Here is a 19,433-nt window from a genome sequence, read left to right as displayed (position 1 = left end):
TATATATATATAAGAACTGGTGTAGTTTTGCACATTCAAATGAGACGTTAAAAACAACTTTAAAAACCCACAAGAATCTCATTTCACAAAAGATCTGAACAGTCTTGTCACTAACATATTTCATGTTGATTGAAGAGTTCCAAGTAGTTTTGAAAAAAAAAAAGCACTAAGCTAAAACTGACCGCATATTTTTGGGATCATATTTGGAGATGGAAACATGAGCAATTGGCTCTCCACAGAAACATTCAAAAGGAACTAAAGAAAAAAGAACTATGAAAGTCTGAATATAAATGTTGCTTAGATTTTCACACTTTAGCTCTTTAAACAAATGTGTTTTTTCTGTTTCATAAAGTCCTGTAGATATTTTTTTTTTTTAAAAGCAGAGTGAGTTTTTGTAAAATGTATTAGAGTCGTCAAGCATTTCATGCAAGTAATCTCTGTCTGTCGTATATGAAATAATAACATAACGGCGACCCAGAAAAGAAAAAAAAACAAATGCTATTTTTCATCTAACCGGCCTTTTACGAGCTGAGACGCACAACGGATCTGCAGAAAAGCAAAGGCCAGTGGGTGTAAGCTTACTTGTCACACACAGGAGCTGCTTATTCATCAGCTCTGTTTCAACTGTCAACTTTCAAAACACATTATAAACAAAAAAAGCTCTTCTCTGTTCGACCCTTTACAAGGTTTTAAATCTGCCTTCAAGTGGCTGCTAGTAAAAGAAAGGTTGTGCTCGAGGGCGTGAGGGGGGGCATTTAGATTCTGCACAATCTTATTCTTCGAGGTGGATTCCCTTTTCCTAGATTGGGATCTGCTTTGGGAACCTTAGGAGAATGGCTGGGGTTCTTCTGTTCTCATTGGCTGAATTCATTCATTCAGTGAAACAGACAATAATAAAACAATCCCGATCGAGAAAGTTACGGAATATTTATACTGTAGCACTCCAATTTGTTGTGATAAGCTTGCTACAAAATTATTGTGCAAGCGCAAAAAGAAGAAGAAGAAAAAAGAAACAAAGTCGACCTAATTTCGTCCCTTAGGATCTTGCTTTCAACTGATTTCTGTTGTTTTACACCGTAAGATAAGCACACGCGCACTTAGTACATATAAAGCAAATTTACACTTTTTGTGTAAATTTGCTGTATGACATTTTTGTATATGCTCGGGTATGGATGCATCTCCTCTGGTATTTATGAAAGACATTCAGGACGTTTACAAGGAAAATGTGCAGATTTTTTACTACCATTTTCACGAATAGCCTTCATGGTCCGGGATTTTTACAGGTTTTTTCCCCTCCCGTTTTTTTTTCTTTTTCTTTCTTTCTTCTTTTTTTGGTGAGTTCTGTGCAGACCGGTCCATCCAAAGAATTATTATTATTTTTTTTTTTTTTTTTGCGTTGAACAAGTTGTCAAAGACATTACAACCGGGAGTACCTACAATCTGGTGACACCATATCCTGCCGGTGATCCACTGATTAATCCCAAGGGACACTAATTTCTGCCTTACTCTCATATAAATCCAGATCCAATAAATAAATTTACAAAAAAATCTAGATCATGATAAGAAGCCGATTGGGATAATATGGAGCATTAAATGACACCACTCGATTTTTGCTCCGCGGAGCTCAAGAAGCTGAAAACTTCACTTTTGTTCATCACTATGGTTGAAATATGAACGGAATAAATAAATAAATAAATAAATGAGGAAAGAAAATTACAAAATTTACGCGGACATTTTTTTTTAAAAACTCAGAAATAATAAAATTGTGTTATAGTAACTCAAATCTTACCGTTGCTACCTCGATGATATATATATTAAACGGCGCTGGTTCCGAGAAAACCACAAAGTTTTTGTTTCCCTGGATTCTTACAGAGACAGAGCCTCTTCCTAACAAGAACCAGTACAAAAAGCATTTAATTTTGAACATGGTTTTGATTTTCTAGTAGTGCAGACACGAGGGTATTTAAGTAGTTTTCGTCTCCAGTTGATTTATATGATCTAATTGTGTGTATTCCCATGACTGTGTTCATTGGCATATTTGAAAATAGAGCTGCATATGCGTATGAGGTTTGAGTTGAGGTAGAAGTAGGAAGAGAACAGATCAATTTTGATGTAGAGGAGAATGGGTTGGCTTTTTTTTTAAAGCTAAGATGTTTCTTTTTCTTTTGTTTGTTTTGTTTTTACTGCTTTTTGGATATGTTGCATTTATATGGCTATACAAGCACTTAACCGTACTGTCTGAACATGTTTGACATAAAGCCATCACATCTAACGGAATAATTGCTAAGAATAACAAGTGCTATTTTTCATACATTTAAACTGGTATGTTTGGCACTCTTGTTAAACTTAGATGCCAATAATTATGATCCTGACATTTGCGCTTCTTCTGCTCGCCATCTAATAAAACAGTGATTATAAAGATTCTGACAATGTAATGAACTTACAGGACACAAAATGAATGTTTCTTCCTTCTGCGCCCTTATTCGTTATGAGCAAACTTTCCGCATTTTTGAAGCATTGATTTATGTCAAACACATAAAGCTTTTAGATTTAAATCAAACATGCCTCGAGTTTGAACTTGAACTCGAGCGAGCAAATTTTATCCAGTGTTTTGGATAGCGGGTCAAATCTAAACAAGGAGAAATACTGCCATCTAGTGGTTGCAGCGTGGATAGTTGTAAGATAGCATTTTTAAATACACATGCTTTGTTGCTGCAACATTTTTATTTATTTATTTATTTATTTATTTATTTATTTATTTATTTATTTATTTATTTATTTTTGTTTGTCCTTGCATTCTTACTTAAATTTCTACGCCAATTATTTTTTTTTTCCTTCGGCAGCCCAGCCCAGTTTCAGGCTAAGTGCTGAATCGCGTTCATTATTTATGTCAGGGCTTCTCCCTTTCTATTTTTGGAAAAGCGGCAGAAAGCAAGTCGAGCATACGTCAGAATTGGTCATTTATGTTTCAGTCTCCCCTCCCCTCTCTGAATTCCCCCCTTCTGTCTCCCTCTGCAACATACCAGCTGCTCCATCCATCCCATCCGCACACCACGTGACCTACTTCTCCCACGTCCTTCATTCAGCACCATGGCTGTGGATGCTGCGGATGCTCTCTGCTGCATCCTGCATCCGCGCCGGCTCTCCCTCATCTTTCTCACCGTGACCCTCTCCTCTCTGCCAGCCCCGACGGTGGCGCTGCTCTGCGTCCGCCCCGAAGACACTCAGAGCGGGGATCTGTCCGTGCAGGACGGGATTTTGAGGGCGACCGAGGGGGCTCGCTTCACGCTGAGGGTTTACTACTCCGAGCATCCTAACAGCGCGAACATCAGTGAGAGACCTGACGCCGCACCTGCAGCTCCGTGGATCGCCTTCATAGAGGAGCCGAGCGGCGGCAGCAAGGATGCGGAGAGGGGACTCCGCTCCAAGGGGGACCCGTGTGAGGAGGAGAGCTCCCGGAGCTCCGACATAGAACTGCTGGGCTCCTTCAGGTCCACCTCAAGTCACAACTCTGTTCTGCTTGAGTTGCTGGCCAAAGACTTGCGCAAAGATGAGGTGATCAAATACTACTCCATGTGTGCGTTTGACGGAGTGAAATGGAAGCACTTCAGGACCAAAGACTTCTGGCTGGCTGTGGTGGAGAGACCTCCAGAGCCAGATGTTTGGGTCCAAGCGGGGGTCTCTGTGCTTTTATTAGCGCTATCTGCCCTGTGCAGCGGGCTGAACATCAGCATGCTGGCTCTTGACCCCGTGGAGCTGCGGGTCCTGCAGAACAGCGGCACAGAAAAGGAGCAGAAATACGCACGGAAAATAGAATCCGTGCGTAAACATGGGAACTACATCCTCTGCACTGTGGTGCTGGGCAACGTCCTCACAAATACGTGTTTTGTGGTGTGGATGTGCCAGATTTTGGGAATGACCGCACTCTCGACTACCTCCTGCACTTTGGGGATCTTCTTTATCGGAGAAATATTACCCCACTCCGTTGCGTCCAGGCACAGCCTCGCCATCGCCTCAAAGACTCTGTGCGCCACCCGTTTGCTGATGCTAATTTTCTTCCCCATTGCATACCCGGTGTCCAAGATCCTGGACATCATGCTGCACCAGGAAATCAGCAGCTTTTACACCAGGGAGAAGCTGGTGGCCATGCTGCGCGTCACGGATCCATATCATGATCTGGTCAAGGAGGAGCTGAACATCATCCAGGGAGCCCTGGAGCTGAGGACCAAAACCGTGGAGGATGTCTTGACCCCTCTGACAGACTGCTACATGCTATCATCAGACGCAGTCCTGGACTTTTGTACCATGTCCGACGTGATGCAGAGCGGCTTCACCCGAATTCCAGTCTATGAGAACGACAGGTCCAACATTGTGGACATCCTTTTCGTGAAAGACTTGGCCTTCGTGGATCCGGACGATTGCACTCCCTTGAAAACAATCACGCAGTTCTACAAGCATCCCATGCACTGCGTCTTCAGTGACACCAAGCTAGATGTGATGCTGGAGGAATTCAAGAGAGGTAACCCAACTTTAAGACCCCTAAAGAGGTCTTGTCTGTGGAAATAGTCTGCAAACCTCCCCCTGTGTCTTGTGTTTTCACATGTCCAGAACTTGCATGACTTATGAGTGAGAAATCAGTGTTAAGTGCGTGAGGCGCCACATGGTTTGGAGCAATCTCAGGGAGACATTCTGCCACCTAGGAGTTAACTGTGCTTTGAAGTGACATGCAGTTAAAAACTACATTTTCCCTGCAGAAGTAAACGCATACATCAGTTCATTGGTTTAAAGTGGATCTGCCAGAAAAACACTTTGATCCCCAGAACACTGAAAGCCATATGTGAAATGTGAGAATGTGAATATGGTTCAGCCAGAGGTTAGAAAATACAAAGAACCGTAACAGCGTTGTCTTAAGAATTTGATGAGTGATATAAGTCATTTTCTCAAAACAACCCTCTGAAACACATCTTGCCGCTTTCCTCATTTTTGTTGTCCTCTTTTCACAATACTAAAAGCCCCACTCGTCAACAATGCTGTGTAAAGACTATTTCCCTTCCACAGAATTGTTTCTGCTTGCATTTAAGTTTTTTATAATCATCAAACAAATGTTAATATCGGACAAGCATAGCCTTAGTAAACATAATTAAATGATAAGCTAATTTTTTTTATGAACAGTCAAAGTTAAAATAAGAAGGAAGCTGGACAAAAACAATTTCCACAAGATACTTGCAATTGCCGAAACCAGAGCTGAGCAAAATGAATCATTTCACCATTTGCCAAAAATAAAGTTGATGATCCACAAGACTTTTGGGAAAACATTTAGCGGAATAAGAGGACAGAAGTGGAACTTCTTGGTATATAAAAATATAATAAACTGTCTGGTAGACTATAGACAACCTAAATGCTTGATGGAAGGTGTTGCCTCAAGGGTGGCACAACTTTTGTATGGTGGTAAAATGTGCTGATTCGCAACATTTGCCTGCAGCGAAAGCAAACAGACACACATTTTCAACCGTCCAAAATAAGTTTAATAAAATGCAAACTTCACTGTCCTGTAATTTCAACGTATTTCTGTGACTCAGATTCATTGCCTAAAAAAATATCAATGCTGACTGATAGTGACAAGCTGCCTCTGACAGTGATAGCATCTGTTCACTTTGAAGCAAACATGTCTTAGGACTCCAGTCAGTCTTGAAAATAACACTGAGCATTTAGAATCAGCGCTTTGGAGAAAGCAATTCATGCTGCTCCACTTTCAGCATCAAATCAAATTTAGATGATGAGAAGCTACAGGCACAACTGTTACATACGGATTACAATTTTGAAGGGCCTTGCAAAATTATTGATACCCTTTGAACTCTGCAGACACCAACTGCAAAATACTTCATTGGGATTTTGTGTGAAAAATAATAACGATGAAGTATAAAATAAAGTGTTACCTGGTTCTAAAAAAATTCGAATGAAAATCTGAGAAAATGTGGCACTCCTGGATCTTTTTGCCCCCTGTTCTGTGAGAGGGTTTGCATATTTGTTGGATAACATAAACAGCTTCATAAAGACCAAGGAACACACCAGGCAGGGCACGGGCAAAGGTATGGAGAAGTTTGACCTTTGATCGTCTCACAAAGTGTTGCTTAATCAGTCATCTGAAAATGGAAAAAGCGCAGCACAACTTCAAACCTACCTGGCTGTCCCCAAAGCTGACAGGCCGGTCTGGAAAAGCATTACTCAAAAAGAAAGTCAAGAAGTCAACAAAGGTATCTCTGTGCAAGATGTTACCAAAATTGAACCTTTGGGCCTATAAGCTTATAGGTAAATGCATACAAGTCAAAATTGAGAATCTGCAGTACAGCTGGATTTGAAGCTATAATTGCAGCAAACTGTTGTGATTCTACAAAGTGTTGACTGATGGGAGCTACTTACATGTTTGTTCCACACATCAGGTTTTTATTTGGAAGCTAGAAAACCATGCATACTACTTCCTGCGTAGTGACGCACTATTTTGTGTTTGCCTGTTTGTCACATGAAGCCCAAATAATATGCAATAAAATTTGTGGTTGTAATCTGAAAAAAGTTCAAATGATATGAAACCATTTGCCTTACACTGCAAGTCTGTTTTAGTTTAACAGAGTTCAACATTTTGATTGATGACACCGTCCAGTTTTGACAGTTTGTCACTTAAAAGGGCAAGAGGTCAGCTCAACATTTACATGATGACCCCACTGGTTGACCTACGACCTGTGATGATTCAGGTTGTGTGAATGTCAGAGTTATGGAAGGCAAAGTCCAGATTCACCTTTATTCGTCTATAGTGTGCTTAAATTTTAACCCACTGTGCTTTTCAAATCCTTTCATGAAAAATTCAGCCGCAACCTTTTGCTCTTCTTCTCTCCAGCTTCTCTCTGTTCTCTCAAGGATTAACACTTCCCGCTGTTCAGGAAGCTTGGCTGGAAGCCGTAAGGATGTCTCGCTGAGCAGGGTTCGGGATGTTGCTTTGAGCGGAGAATGAAAATGCCATCAGCAATTTAAAAAAGCATAAGTGAGGACAGCATGAACAGACGTCTGCAGGAACGTTAACTTTTTTTTGTTGTTGTTTCCTCTCAGCTTCACAGGTTAAGCACTAGGTGTGTTCAGTTTCAGTTTCAGCACCATGTTTAAATCTTTAATGCATTAAACTGTTACGAAAATATTTTTGGCTATATTCAGAAACAATGGCACCTAATGAAAGCTTGAAACTTTGCACGTAAAATATAGTTTAAGATAGATTTTTATTGAAATTTGTCAATGGAAATAAACTTGCCTTTCCATGTTTCTGGTGTTTGCATTAAACACTGCAGCTATTTTAAATTAAGACAAGTCTTGACAGTTAGGCTGTCAATACTAACTGTCTTGACAGGCCAATCATGCGTAAATTATGTAGTTCTCTATTTCTAAAACCTGCTTGACAACTAGACATAGACTGTATGTTGGTGGAAGACTAGAAAACGCATGACTGAAAGATTCAAAGTATATTTTGATGCAGATTGGCGTTGAATCTGCTGCCGATGGTTTGTTGCCACTAGAACTCCAAAACTTTAGCAATGCCATCATGAGACAAGGACGGTGTGTTTGGTTGTTCCTCAGAAAACAACAACTCTCCGTTTTCTCTGGTAAATGTTACAGTTTGAGACTGGATATCTTTTAACGCTGAATGTAAGTGAATGCATAGTTGTACCAGTCCTGAATAACAGTTTATGTAATGTGTCTGTCACAGTTAAATGAACTCTAGATGGTTTTGACTTCTACGTCAGATGTTTTGGAATTTTAAACATATCTACATAATGTAAACTTAAGCTAAACTCAATTCAAGCACCAACTTTCAACAGATGACATGTCTAGGCACTTTACAATCAGGTTCAATTCATATTCTAACTCAGTGGTTCTTAACCTGGGTTCGATCGAACCTCAGGGGTTCGGCGGTACCTCAAAAAAGGTTAAGAACCACTGTTCTAACTACTTAAAAAGAAACTGGACTTCTGCTGACGAAACCTTGAACCAGGTGAAGTGTGGGAAGTGATTTATGTGACCCTAAAAGACCCATTAACGACCCCAAAAGCCCAGTTAGGGGGATTGCTTTCACTAAAACTTGTAAGCCTGACACTGTTAACACAGAAAAGACTTATGCATTAGGGGTGAAACACCATCCAATTTATATGGAAACCATTTCAGTTCGAATTCAGGTTAGATTAGTCAATAAATCCATCTCAACTCAGTCATCTTCAGACTGAGTTACGTACAATATATAGCCCTTTTTTTCTTTTTGGAATAAGCATTTGTTAAATAAGAACGTTTCCATTTAAAAGTTTGACATAGTAAAATAAAAAAAAAGTTTAACTGGGGCAAAAAGCAGTAAAACATAAATGTATGATTTAAATACAAAGGTATTCAAAGGTATTCATAAGAGTAAAAGACACTGGATTCCAAAATGTGTTAGCAAGAAGCATTCCCACAAAATATATATATTAAATAGCAAATTAAGAAAAGTGCAAACAACTGTAAAAAATAATTCCTGAAAGGGATGTTGGGTTAAAATTTGATTGAAAATTCAGGCATTTTACATTTTATTTGAGATGTATAAAATATCTGAAACATGACCGTTTTACACATATCAGTGTTTTTTATATATATTTTATATTTCTACTACTAATCCATCAGTGCATAAATCATCATCAGATTTTATTTACTTTCAGTTTAACTTTTCCTGTGGCGTTGCTGTTACTTTGTTTCATTAAACATTTGACTTTTATAAGGAGATTTTTCAAGCATGAGTGATTTTAATACATAAAACAACTGAAACTCTGTTAGACCAAATCCAGCTTAGAGATATACAAATCTTAGTTTAAACTCAATTTTTGTCCACTAGTTGTTTAATTTGCACACATCCGTAAACCTTTTGAAGCATCTCCTCCTCTTTATAGGTGTTATTTTGCAGAAAATTTATCAAAAAAAAAAGAAAAAAAAAAAGCACAACCTAAAAGAACAGATGATTTTCCAAAATAGTCTGCAGGAGTCTGGGAAACTGCTGGAGCAGAAGCATTTGTGAAAAGAACATTCACAGAGGACCCATTTTCACCCCGGGCATGTGTGTCTGCGTGCGTGAGCATGCCGGGTTTGTGTCGCTCTGCAAGAGTATTATGTAACACATGAATGATGTAATGCGGTTGCTGGGAACATCAGCTGCTGAGAACAAACCCTCCTCTGCATCACCTGCGCTCTTCAGACACGCTGACCTGAGCTCTGAGAGCAGCCTTGCTGTCTCAGCTAATCTCACACAGCCACAGTCTGATGTGTGAAGATGGCTGCCTGTCAGTCAACCTGATTTTTTTTTTCTTTCCCCCTCTTGTTGGACTGGATTAAAACATTCATTTTATCCTCTGGCAGCGATCCCCTAAATCAGCCTGTCTCTTGCAGTTTGAGCTTCTAAGTAAGGCTGGAGACTGTTTCATGAAATCTGTGTCCAAATAACGTTGTAAATTTGGTTAGGTAACATTAGTAGTTACCAAGCCGACTTTTTTTTTATTTTTTTTTCCAAAGAAGTACACATAAAAGTTTGAATGTCTACATTGAAGCAGCATATATATATATATATATATATATATATAAAAAAAAAAAAAAAAAAAAAAAAAACATGAAAAATTGTTGCCTCTGACATTTGTCCTGATTTTCTCTCTTTGTGATGTTCAAAGGTTGTGGCAACATTGAGTTCTTGTCACATTCGGTTTGCAGACGCAGGGACGCTGCAGGCCAGTTGTGTCACTGTGTCTCGCAGGCTTGTTGTGAGTGGGGGGGTTTGGAGTAGGAGGTTTGCTCATGAGTGCACACAGCATTGTGTTTGCAGAGGTGACAGCAGCAAAGGCAAAGGCGGTTAATTTGACAGATGCGGGCATCATCAGTCGGATTGTGTAATCTCAGCGTTTTACATAAGCGGGTTGAGGTCTTACAAACTGCCAAAATGTCTCCGGACCGATCGCCTGCCCAGCCCGAGAACACGTAAACACGGGCCTGGCGCTGAATTTATTCAAAACTCGACCTCTAAAGTAGATTCCCTTCTTACATGCTCTTGTTGTCTCGACAGTCTGTGTTGATTTTCATCTTGACCAGTTGGAGGCTGTTGACTGAGAGCTATTTTTAATCCAGTGACGCTGCCTCCCCAGCCCCATTGCATGAGCAGTTTTTAGCTCGGCTTCACTTTCTGAAAACGTTTCCCTCTGTTATTTATTTATTTATTTATTTTTTTGACAAATGCAGGCAAGTCTCACCTGGCCGTGGTGCAGCGGGTGAACAGCGAAGGCGAGGGGGACCCTTTCTACGAAGTGATGGGCATTGTAACACTGGAGGATGTGATCGAAGAAATCATCAAGTCTGAGATTGTGGATGAGACAGACCTGTACAGTACGTAGAAACACTTTCAGATTCACAGTTACTACAGTGTTATTAGTGCTGTTTTATTGTTCCCACTTCTCACATGAAAAATATTCCCCCCTCGCGTTTTCATTAGATACACTTCGCTAGTAGCAGACTGGACCACGTCTGCCTCAAAACTTAGTGACATTAGATTTCAACAAGGTGGCAAAATCCTTTCCAAGTGTCTGGTCTATGTTGGCATGATGGCATGTTGCAGCTGCAGCATATTTGTTATCTGCACACCTGTGATGCCAATCTCCGACTCCACCAAGTCCTGAATAGACTATGAGATTGAAATCTGGTAACTGTGGAAGCCATCAGAGGACATAGGACTCATTGTCTGGCTCACAAAGCCAATTCAAAATGACAGCTCTGTGACGAGGTGTATCATCTTGCTAAAAGTGACTATCAGAAGATGTGGGTCACAAAGAAATGGACAAGGTCAGTAACAATATTCAGGCAGGTTGTGGCGTCTGCATAAAGTTCTGGCGATGCCTTCAGATAAATGCAGCGGAAACAAGAGACTCGTTGACCTTTCTTAGCAGACAGGAGTGGAAGGTGGGTTGCTCTTCATCTACTTCAAGTTGTATGAAATGTTGTATGAACATTTTTTGAGAAAAAAATGTTTTGCACACCTTGGTTGAAGTCACTGTTGCAACCTTTTCATCCCCCAAACCAGTTACAATCACTTTCCTGACTACAGGTTCACTCAATAAATCACGTGGGAACGCAGACTGCTTTTAAAGGCACTCATGAAACAATGGGTCACTCTCAGAGGGTCATTCAATTCAAGCTCATGTTATTTTCATGACTGGACCCTCCACTTCCCCACAACCCCTAAATTTGCTAATCAAATTATTGATTCCATCCTCCCCCTGGGTGAGTTTTCCTGCTCCTTTCTGATACATAATTAATTAGTGCAAATAAATGACCCCGGCTCAGTGATAAGCCCCATAATCCGCTCATTTTTAATTGGCTGGAAAAGCTCTTGACAGCGAGGCCTTTAAATGCCAAACACACTTCAATTCATATCTAATCCCGGCTTCACTGCTGCTACCATGAGAAATGCTTCTGCGGCTTGAAGCGTCAAGAAAAAAAAAAAGAAAAAAAGAAAACTCCCGCTTTCAGAAGCAACAGATGTAAATGTTATACAGCTTTTCTTGCAGTGCTTTTCTCGATAAATCCGCAACGTAGGCTGCAATCTTTTTAAAGCACGCAACTAAATTATGATTCGCAGCTGACAATCGGACCAAGAGACGAGTGTCCCACCACGAGAGAAAGCAACAGGATTTCTCTATCTTCAAGCTAGGAGAAAATGAGCTGAAGGTGAAGATTTCTCCCCAGCTGCTGCTCGCCACGCACCGTTTCTTAGCTACAGGTAATATTTAACGCAGCAAGAAAAGAAAAGACGCTTAAAACCAGGTGCTTGCCTCCTGCTTTACGTGCAGTTGTCTGAATTTGCTTTGCTTTGCAGAAGTGGAGCCGTTCAGGTTGTGCCACCTGTCGGACAAGATCCTGCTGCGCCTCATCAAACACCCGAGTGTCGTGCAGGAGCTGAAGTTTGACCCCAAGAACAAACACGCTCCTCAACACTACCTTTATCAGAGAAACAAACCAGTTGACTACTTCATCCTCATTCTGCAGGTGACGTTCACTTCCGCGCTAGCGCAGCCGGCTGACTAATATAAACCGTCACCGCGTGAATAAACGCACTGCGTTGGCCTAATCTACGTGGACGTGTTGTTGATGCAGGGACGTGTGGAGGTGGAGATAGGGAAGGAAGCGCTTCGGTTTGAAAACGGAGCCTTTTCCTACTACGGCATGCCAGCGCTAATCCCGCCACTGCCAACTGGTAAGTAACATGTTCCAGTGAACCTGCCGCCACAGCGATAATAAAAGCAGCAGAAAGCAGACTTTGGCAAAAGACTGCGGCAATAGCAGAGGATGTTTTTTCCTGTCTTAATGCCACCCAGCGTCTGTCGGGCCGCAGACGCTGCAGCAGAAGCCGTGGGAAGAAAGTAATTAAGGGAAGTGTTTTTAGAGAATTTCCCAGTGGAAGGACATGACCTGCAGAAGATTATATGAAATCCAGCTAAGACTTGCGAAGCAAACAGAAATCCTGCCGTACAGACGCTCTCCCTCTGATCTCTTGTGGAGGTTTTGAGCTCATTTTAAATGTCTGATCCTCAAGTTGTGCCTAATGCTATTTGTAAGCTCCTGCTAAATATTAAAAAAAGTACTATTTTAGGAGATTATGCGCTGAAAACTTCTCACTCAAGCACATGCTGGTGGACAACGTCCAAACCGAGACGCATCTTCAGTTTTTCTTGCGTTTGCTTGACTGACTCACTTCCTTGAAATGAACTTGACAAAATGTTTCCAATGACTAAGGCGCGCTTAGCTGCTAACTAAATTTAAGCATTGTGTATCCTTAAAGATCACAAACTGATGCAAATAGATATTTCTGGGACCAGGATTAAGAGGAGACCACCTTCCCTTACCATCAGCTGTCTAGATGTGGGTTTAAAAGCTAAGAAAATGTTGAGAAAAACGTTCCGGTAGCATGGCAGACACCACAGGCAAAATGCACAGATGCAGGAGTATTTCAGCAGGATTTAAAAGCTTAAAAACAAACGAACCTCAATCACTCTTCAGGAGTTCCTGAATCTTGTCTGCTAAGAGAGACAAGAGGAGGAGACAAATCATAATCGGGCAGGTATACCTCAACAATGCAATCTGAAATAGAAATCTACAAAATGTTGGTAGCAGTATCATTTTGTGGGGTGTTTTTTCCTCTAAAGTATGGAAATGGGTTCTGGAAGGATGAATATGTTGAGAGTTTGAATATTTTTGGTAGACAGAGACTGGCAGTTTCAGTGCTCTCAACAAATACCAGTAGAAGGGTCTAGATATTATTTGCATTGTAATATGAATATATATTTCTAAATTATTTGAAAATTCTCATTTCATTGCCCTGCGATGGACTGGCGATCTGTCTAGGGTGCAACGCTGCCGAGGATAATCAATGGCTGGATCGTAGTTGCTTGTGCACAAACTCAGGTCAGAGCATGAAAACAAGACGCGGCTTATATGCACATCTGCTGCGTTTCTTTGCAGCCCACAGATACAGCTCCCGAAGCAGCGGCCTGAACCAGTCGGACTCGTTGCTGAGCGGGGGCAGCGTTGGGCAGCTCACGGCGGGCGGAGGGGCCTATTTACCAGACTACTCAGTGCGACAACTCACAGACCTGCAGATCATCAAGGTCCGAGGGCTTTAAGCAAAACACAGAAACACAAGAAAATAAACACTATTACTATTCACTAAAGTAAACCTCAATTTTCCCTTCATTATATCCTCAATTAAATCTCAAATTTCCTGTACATTAAGGGTAATAACTTAGGATCATGAGCAAGAAACCACATTTTTAAGCTCCCCTAAATTTTGAATAATGTGCACTGCCTCCCTGCTTGCAGAATTTGCCTTTGATACGTCCTAATCGTGGATTTTGACTTAACGCAGACATCCTGTCCCTCAGTCTTTCCTCCCCACAGCCTCTTTCCCCTAATCACCAAGGATAATTGAGCTCCATTTCAAGCAGGACTATATTGGCTTCATGTGGCGGACATGCCCTCTCTTTTAACCCAGTCTTCATGTTCTGGAAATATGGTCCCGATTTCAGTCAATGCCTTGGCTCGAGAGTATGTACAGGCAGCCATGCATGCAAACATAATGATAATAGTTGTTCTCTGCGTGGCGCAGATCAGCAAGAACCATTACCAGAACGCACTGACAGCCACCCGGATGGACAGCACTCCTCAGACCCCCGATGCCGTGGACCCTGACATTAAAGGGAGATCCCCGGGCCCGGAGGCTCGCTCAAACAGCATCGCTCTCCCACTCATGAGCGCACACACTCGACTGGGGCTGGCGCGCTTTGCACACCTCCATCCATACGGCGGCCTTCACAGCACCTCCCAGCTCAACGAGAGAAACCGCATTGTTCGTGAGTTCCTCGCCTGCTTTACGTTGCAATGATTCAACTCAGAGAAAGAAATAAAATAAAAAGGTAGGAAGTAAAGATAATGGAGGCAATGTCAGTCCAGAAGTCATTTCTTTTTAATATATTTGTAGGCTAGGCAAGTTTATTCATACAGCCCTATTCATATTCAATTCAGTGTCTTAAAGGAAAATTGAGGAGCAAAGTAGAAAATATTGCACTACGAGCAAGAAGTACATTAAATTAAACATTAAACCAACATAAACTAGAAAGAAAAAGTACAAACCCTTGCGAAAAGATAAGAAGAAATATTAATCTACATATATTTTGCCTTTAAAAATAAAAGTGATGCGATTGACTCCTAGCTTAGAAGAACAATTAGTTTCTACAACTCTCTCTCTAATGGAAATTTTAGTCTCTAATCCTAAATCTTCTGCTCTTATATTTAATATTTGACTGGACTATACAAAAGTACATTAAATAGTAAATGTCAGGTTCTTTACCTCCCTCTACAGGCGGAGTCTAAAACGACCTGCAGCTTTACTGGCATCTCTTTTACTGAACCGTCTTCCCTCCAAACAGGCAGCAAATCTGATGGGCAGAGGAGTCCAAATGACACAGTGTTCCTTCGCATGGATGAGATTCCTTACATCCACGAGGACCGACCGGAAAGTTCTGCTGACAATGGTGAGCGGGCTGCTGACCCTCAGAGGTCAAAATCTGTATGTATAAATGGTTTATTTTGAAGCCCGTGATTTTTAGGTTGAGTGAGGGATAAAAGCTTTGGTTGTGCTTTATCTTTGAAATGTCTCAGTCAGTGCAATTAAGTACATCGGAAAATGTACATTTAAGACCAGTTAGCACCAGGGGTGTTGTAAATTATTATTTTAGTAATCGAGTAATCTATCGATCATTCTGAAGATTAATCAAGTAAGTCAATAAAAAATTTTTTTGATTAAATGAAATACTGCCTTAACAGCAGTATCGATATCAGATATCAACATCTACCCAAATACTCATATTTGTGCATACCCACAATTACTTTTTTGTAGTTTATAAAATTAACTTGTAACAATGATAGCTCACTTTTTAAGTTAACCTGGACAACAATTTTCCAAAAATCTAAAATAAAATAAATAAAAAAAGCAGCAGGTTCACAAAGGCACTTCTTAAAAATGTCTATACTACAGTTTATGGTTTATGAATTCATCTTAAATCAGTTTATTAGATAAACTCTCACTTTACCCGGCCATTTATTTGTGTCCATGCGTACAACTGGATTTGGCTCCTTCGTCACACGGAGAAAAACACACACCAGCTATGTTCCGCCACGAAGTGCTCCACCACCCGTTTGTTGCGACCGGGATGGCGGGAAATTTATTTTCCGGTTCATCCATGAAGCTGCCCACTGTGTTTTGCTCCGCCCGTACGCATTCGTCCGCGCTCTTTGGCGCCGTTCGCTCTGAACCAGCCGCTAGGCAGCAGCTCCAGATGGAGAAAGGTTATTGTTTAAATTGTTCACTTTGAAAATAAATTAGAAAAAAAAAATGTATTGACAATTATTTTAATATGATGGGAAAGGTCTGCATAGCTGGAATGTTGTTGGAGCGATTCCAGGTTCCTCTACCGCCATTTTGGCGAACGACTGAGCAAGAAACTCAAGAATAAATTGCAAACTGACCTGCAGATTTGTGATTGCAGCTTAAAAAGAAAAAAAGTTGATTAGTCAGCATGGTTAAAACTCAGTATATAAGTTCGGTTAACTACTTCAGGGTCGGATACAATTTTTTAAAACTACATTACAAGCTTTACCCATGTGTTACCCAAGTAACATTAGTGGAGGTGGTACAGCTACTTCCACTAATACATGTAATACATCCTTGGTACGTGTAATACTGCTTTAAGTTAAAGTAATTTTGAGCATTTTTTTCCCCCACCTGTGTGAGATTTAATTTAATGAGGAAATCTCTCATGTTTGTTGCAGATGTGCCTACGGAGCCGTCCACCTCCCCCTTCATCAGCTCCCTGTCCCTGTCCAGCTCAGAGGAGAACATTGGAAAGAAGCTCCTGCGTAAACTGAGTGAGTGAGCGGCTTGTCGTGAGCGCCGGTGCCACAGCTCACCCACACACGCTGTCAGATGTGCCTGAACTTTTCTGTCAGCTGCAGCAATAGTCCCGAGCGTCTCCTAGCAACAGATTACGTGTGGTGTCCCTGTAAAGCAGCCCACTACTTCCTGTCGAGCAGCTCCTCCAAATGCAGCTGTTCTTGCTGGCACAGATTTGTGACAAATTTTTTTCTGAAATAATTCAGTCATTTTTGGCTTCGGCTGAGTTCCGCCCCAGTTTGAGTCAGATGCAAAAATTGAATATTACGCTTAATCTCAGCTGCGGCATCTGGAGAATGCAGGTATGTCAACCGGCTGTGCCAGATTACCATGTTCTCCTCTGTTTCTAGGTAACAAGAGGAGGAAAAAGTCTCGAGAAGGAGAAAAGAGTTTGGAGGAGGAGGAGGGGTCAGAGCAGCCATCGGTAACAAGCTAGTCCAGCAAAATTGAGGAGGAGGGATAAATCATGCACACCCTTCCTCTTGTTATTCGCTGGACACCCTGCGTACCTAAAAGTTATTTGAACTTGTTCAACTCTTCTTCACCCACTTATAAATCCTCAGGACCCCATGGATACATCCCGCCCTCTTTTTGCCTGGAAAAAAAAAAAAAAGAACTTGATAGGACATACTTTAACAACACATCCGACAAGTTAACTCTTTCAGCAGACTGCATGGGCTTCATTCAGTTTTATCCACTTTCTTGGTGCAAATCGTCTCCATATTACCTTTTAATAGTGGGCATATTTACAATGAAATACCTTATACTGAAATACCAAAACATCAAAGTATGAAACAGGGTTTACTTGAACAAACAAAAAAAAGTGTTTGGTAATAATTTTTTTCATTATTATTGATACTGTGTGGTAGTTTCCACATTCTGAAAATGACTGCGAAAGAAGCTTATGATGTTGCCAACCAGGGGCCCGACTACTTCCAGCACAACTGACAACACAAGGCGAAATAGAAAAGGCCACCAAACAGGAGCACAATTTACACATAGCTTCTTAAAAAAGCCATAAAATTGCCAATTCTTAGTCTGATTGTAAAGAAATCAGGTAAAAGTAAACAAAAAAAAGAGAGCAAAGTTTCTTTAGTTTACATCTATACGAAAAGTGTCAACATCGCCAGTGTATGTGATACGAAAATAATGCAAGTCATAAAAAAATGCTTTAATTGCACAGATTCATCAGCACATTACATCCTTTTCCAGATGCTGTCTTCTGACAGAAATGCTTTTTCTACATAAACATCTGCTTTTCCCGTCAAAACATTCCCGTCTGTCAACAAGTAGCCAAATGGGCACAACTGCAATACTTCTACCCAACAAACATCCTCAACTTTCTACTGACTTGATCGCATCCAGTAAAACAGAGTCTAGGGAATTTCATCACCTGCTTATAGCCTAATGTAGGGGAGCTTTAGATATTAATATTGTTTTTTTTATCGGTACCAGTCACTAAAGCTGCATACACCAGCTAATTAATAAGCTAAAAGGGTTTAGGGATCTGTGGATCTGGGGATTCAAACAGATAGCTGCTGCAGTGCTATCAAAAGTATTCACACCCCTTGAATATAGTTTAATATGTCACAACTAGAAACTCTGAACCTGTTCAGATTTTATTTGTTAGATCAACTCAAAGAAGTGCACAACTATGAGGTTTCTGACTGAATGTTTATTTATTTTTTTTTTTTAACAAATATATATGGTGACCAATTAAGGCAATTAGTTAGACTGGATTTATTTAGTAGTATCAAAATAAAGGGGATTGAATGCAACTGGTTGTTATTGTCCTTATATATTTCTTTAGAAACAGATTGAAAAACAAATTTCCTCTTACTTAACAATTATGAAGTGAACATTTAGTGAAAAAAAAAAAAATCATATCAAAGTCTGAGGTTGTGACATGACATAGCACGGGCAAAGAGGTATGAATATGTTTGGAAGCGACTGTATACTTGCATGTTTGTTTCTGCTCCTTGTACTGTAACCCTGCAAAGGCATTGTTTCTCTTATGCATGCTAATGTAAAAAGAAACTAAGCTCCCTGTGAAAGTGAAGTCTGCAGTTAGTCTAAGTAGATTTTATAAGTCTGACACAGACTGCAGGCTAACATTTAACACAAAAATACCTTCATATAATAGAGAAACCTTCATGAAAAGGCTCCTTTAGGAGCTCATAATAAGGCACAGGAGGACAGAGGTCATTTGAAAGGCATGTCAGTGAACTTACTCAGATAATCCTACGTTACTGCAATAATGAAATGGGGTGGTTTATTTTAAAATAAATAAATAAATAAAATAAGAGCAGATTTATGTTTGATATTTGCTGATCTGTATTTTGAAATTGTGCCAGGTTCACTGCCAAACAGAGCACAGGCAGAGATTTCAGTGATGAAAGCCACTGAATCCACACCAACGTCAAGTCGACCCCCCCTCCCCCCATCTGTTAACCCTCTTCAAACACAGCCGATGTTTGGAGACTCTCCCTGATTTAATTCATTCTGCCTGGGACGACAGTGTAAGTACAAAGGATCCTGCACAGCTAAGCTACTCGGAGTGATCTGGCAAGCGCAGGACACTCGGGGGTAAAAGTGTCCTGATCCGACGGCTGACTCAGACAGAGAGGATTTGAACGTGGCATAAAAATGCTTTTAGAGAATTTATAGATTTGTTGGGACTGGTAAAAATGTTTTGGATTTAAAAAAAAAAAAAAAAAAGAAAAAGAAAGTTAGGTTTTGCTATGTAAAATCCAAATGACTATATGAAGATGTAGAGAAACATATCATTTGATCTAAATGAGAGATTATATTAATAAATTTACTAACCTATTACTCCTGCATTCTTTTGCTTTTGTTCCCGTTGTTCGGCATTATCAATTTAATTTCCCAA

General features: G+C 40.5%; 2 protein-coding genes across 3 annotated transcripts in view; one reads left to right on the top strand and one right to left on the bottom strand.

Moving 5' to 3' along the window:
• hpse2 (heparanase 2) overlaps positions 1 to 187 on the bottom strand; it is a 63,139-nt gene extending 62,952 nt beyond the window's left edge. The window contains exon 1 of the mRNA XM_007572640.2: positions 183 to 187. Within this exon, the coding sequence (XP_007572702.1) occupies positions 183 to 187 (5 nt within the window). The remainder of the gene's footprint in view (positions 1 to 182) is intronic.
• Positions 188 to 2,991: 2,804 nt separating this feature from the next.
• Positions 2,992 to 19,372, top strand: cnnm1 (cyclin and CBS domain divalent metal cation transport mediator 1). 2 transcript variants are annotated; one of them, XM_016660966.1, is made up of 10 exons: positions 2,992 to 4,519; positions 10,285 to 10,428; positions 11,678 to 11,818; positions 11,915 to 12,084; positions 12,193 to 12,292; positions 13,441 to 13,703; positions 14,201 to 14,444; positions 15,021 to 15,125; positions 16,423 to 16,518; positions 16,894 to 19,372. In XM_016660966.1, the coding sequence occupies exons 1-10, from the start codon at positions 3,091 to 3,093 to the stop codon at positions 16,977 to 16,979; spliced, it is 2,778 nt and encodes a 925-aa protein (XP_016516452.1). In that variant the 5' UTR covers positions 2,992 to 3,090; the 3' UTR covers positions 16,980 to 19,372. The 2 variants fall into 2 exon arrangements, with proteins under 2 accessions (XP_016516452.1, XP_007572655.1); XM_007572593.2 differs by having other exon boundaries at positions 2,993 to 4,519; positions 13,558 to 13,703.
• Positions 19,373 to 19,433: the final 61 nt, after the last annotated feature.

The sequence above is a fragment of the Poecilia formosa genome, unplaced genomic scaffold (genome assembly GCF_000485575.1).
Source record: "Poecilia formosa unplaced genomic scaffold, Poecilia_formosa-5.1.2 Scaffold305, whole genome shotgun sequence".
Classification (NCBI taxonomy): domain Eukaryota; kingdom Metazoa; phylum Chordata; class Actinopteri; order Cyprinodontiformes; family Poeciliidae; genus Poecilia; species Poecilia formosa.
Note: the sequence above shows the minus strand (reverse complement) of the source record. Positions and strands in the feature narration are given on the sequence as shown.

What these genes read in the sequence shown, in the direction of transcription:
- cnnm1 (XM_016660966.1), top strand. Translation starts at nt 3,091, where the DNA reads ATGGCTGTGGATGCTGCGGATGCTCTCTGCTGCATCCTGCATCCGCGC. An exon ending in GCACCGTTTCTTAGCTACAG is followed by an intron (nt 11,819 to 11,914) that starts GTAATATTTAAC and finishes TTTGCTTTGCAG; the next exon opens with AAGTGGAGCCGTTCAGGTTG. An exon ending in CAGACCTGCAGATCATCAAG is followed by an intron (nt 13,704 to 14,200) that starts GTCCGAGGGCTT and finishes TGCGTGGCGCAG; the next exon opens with ATCAGCAAGAACCATTACCA.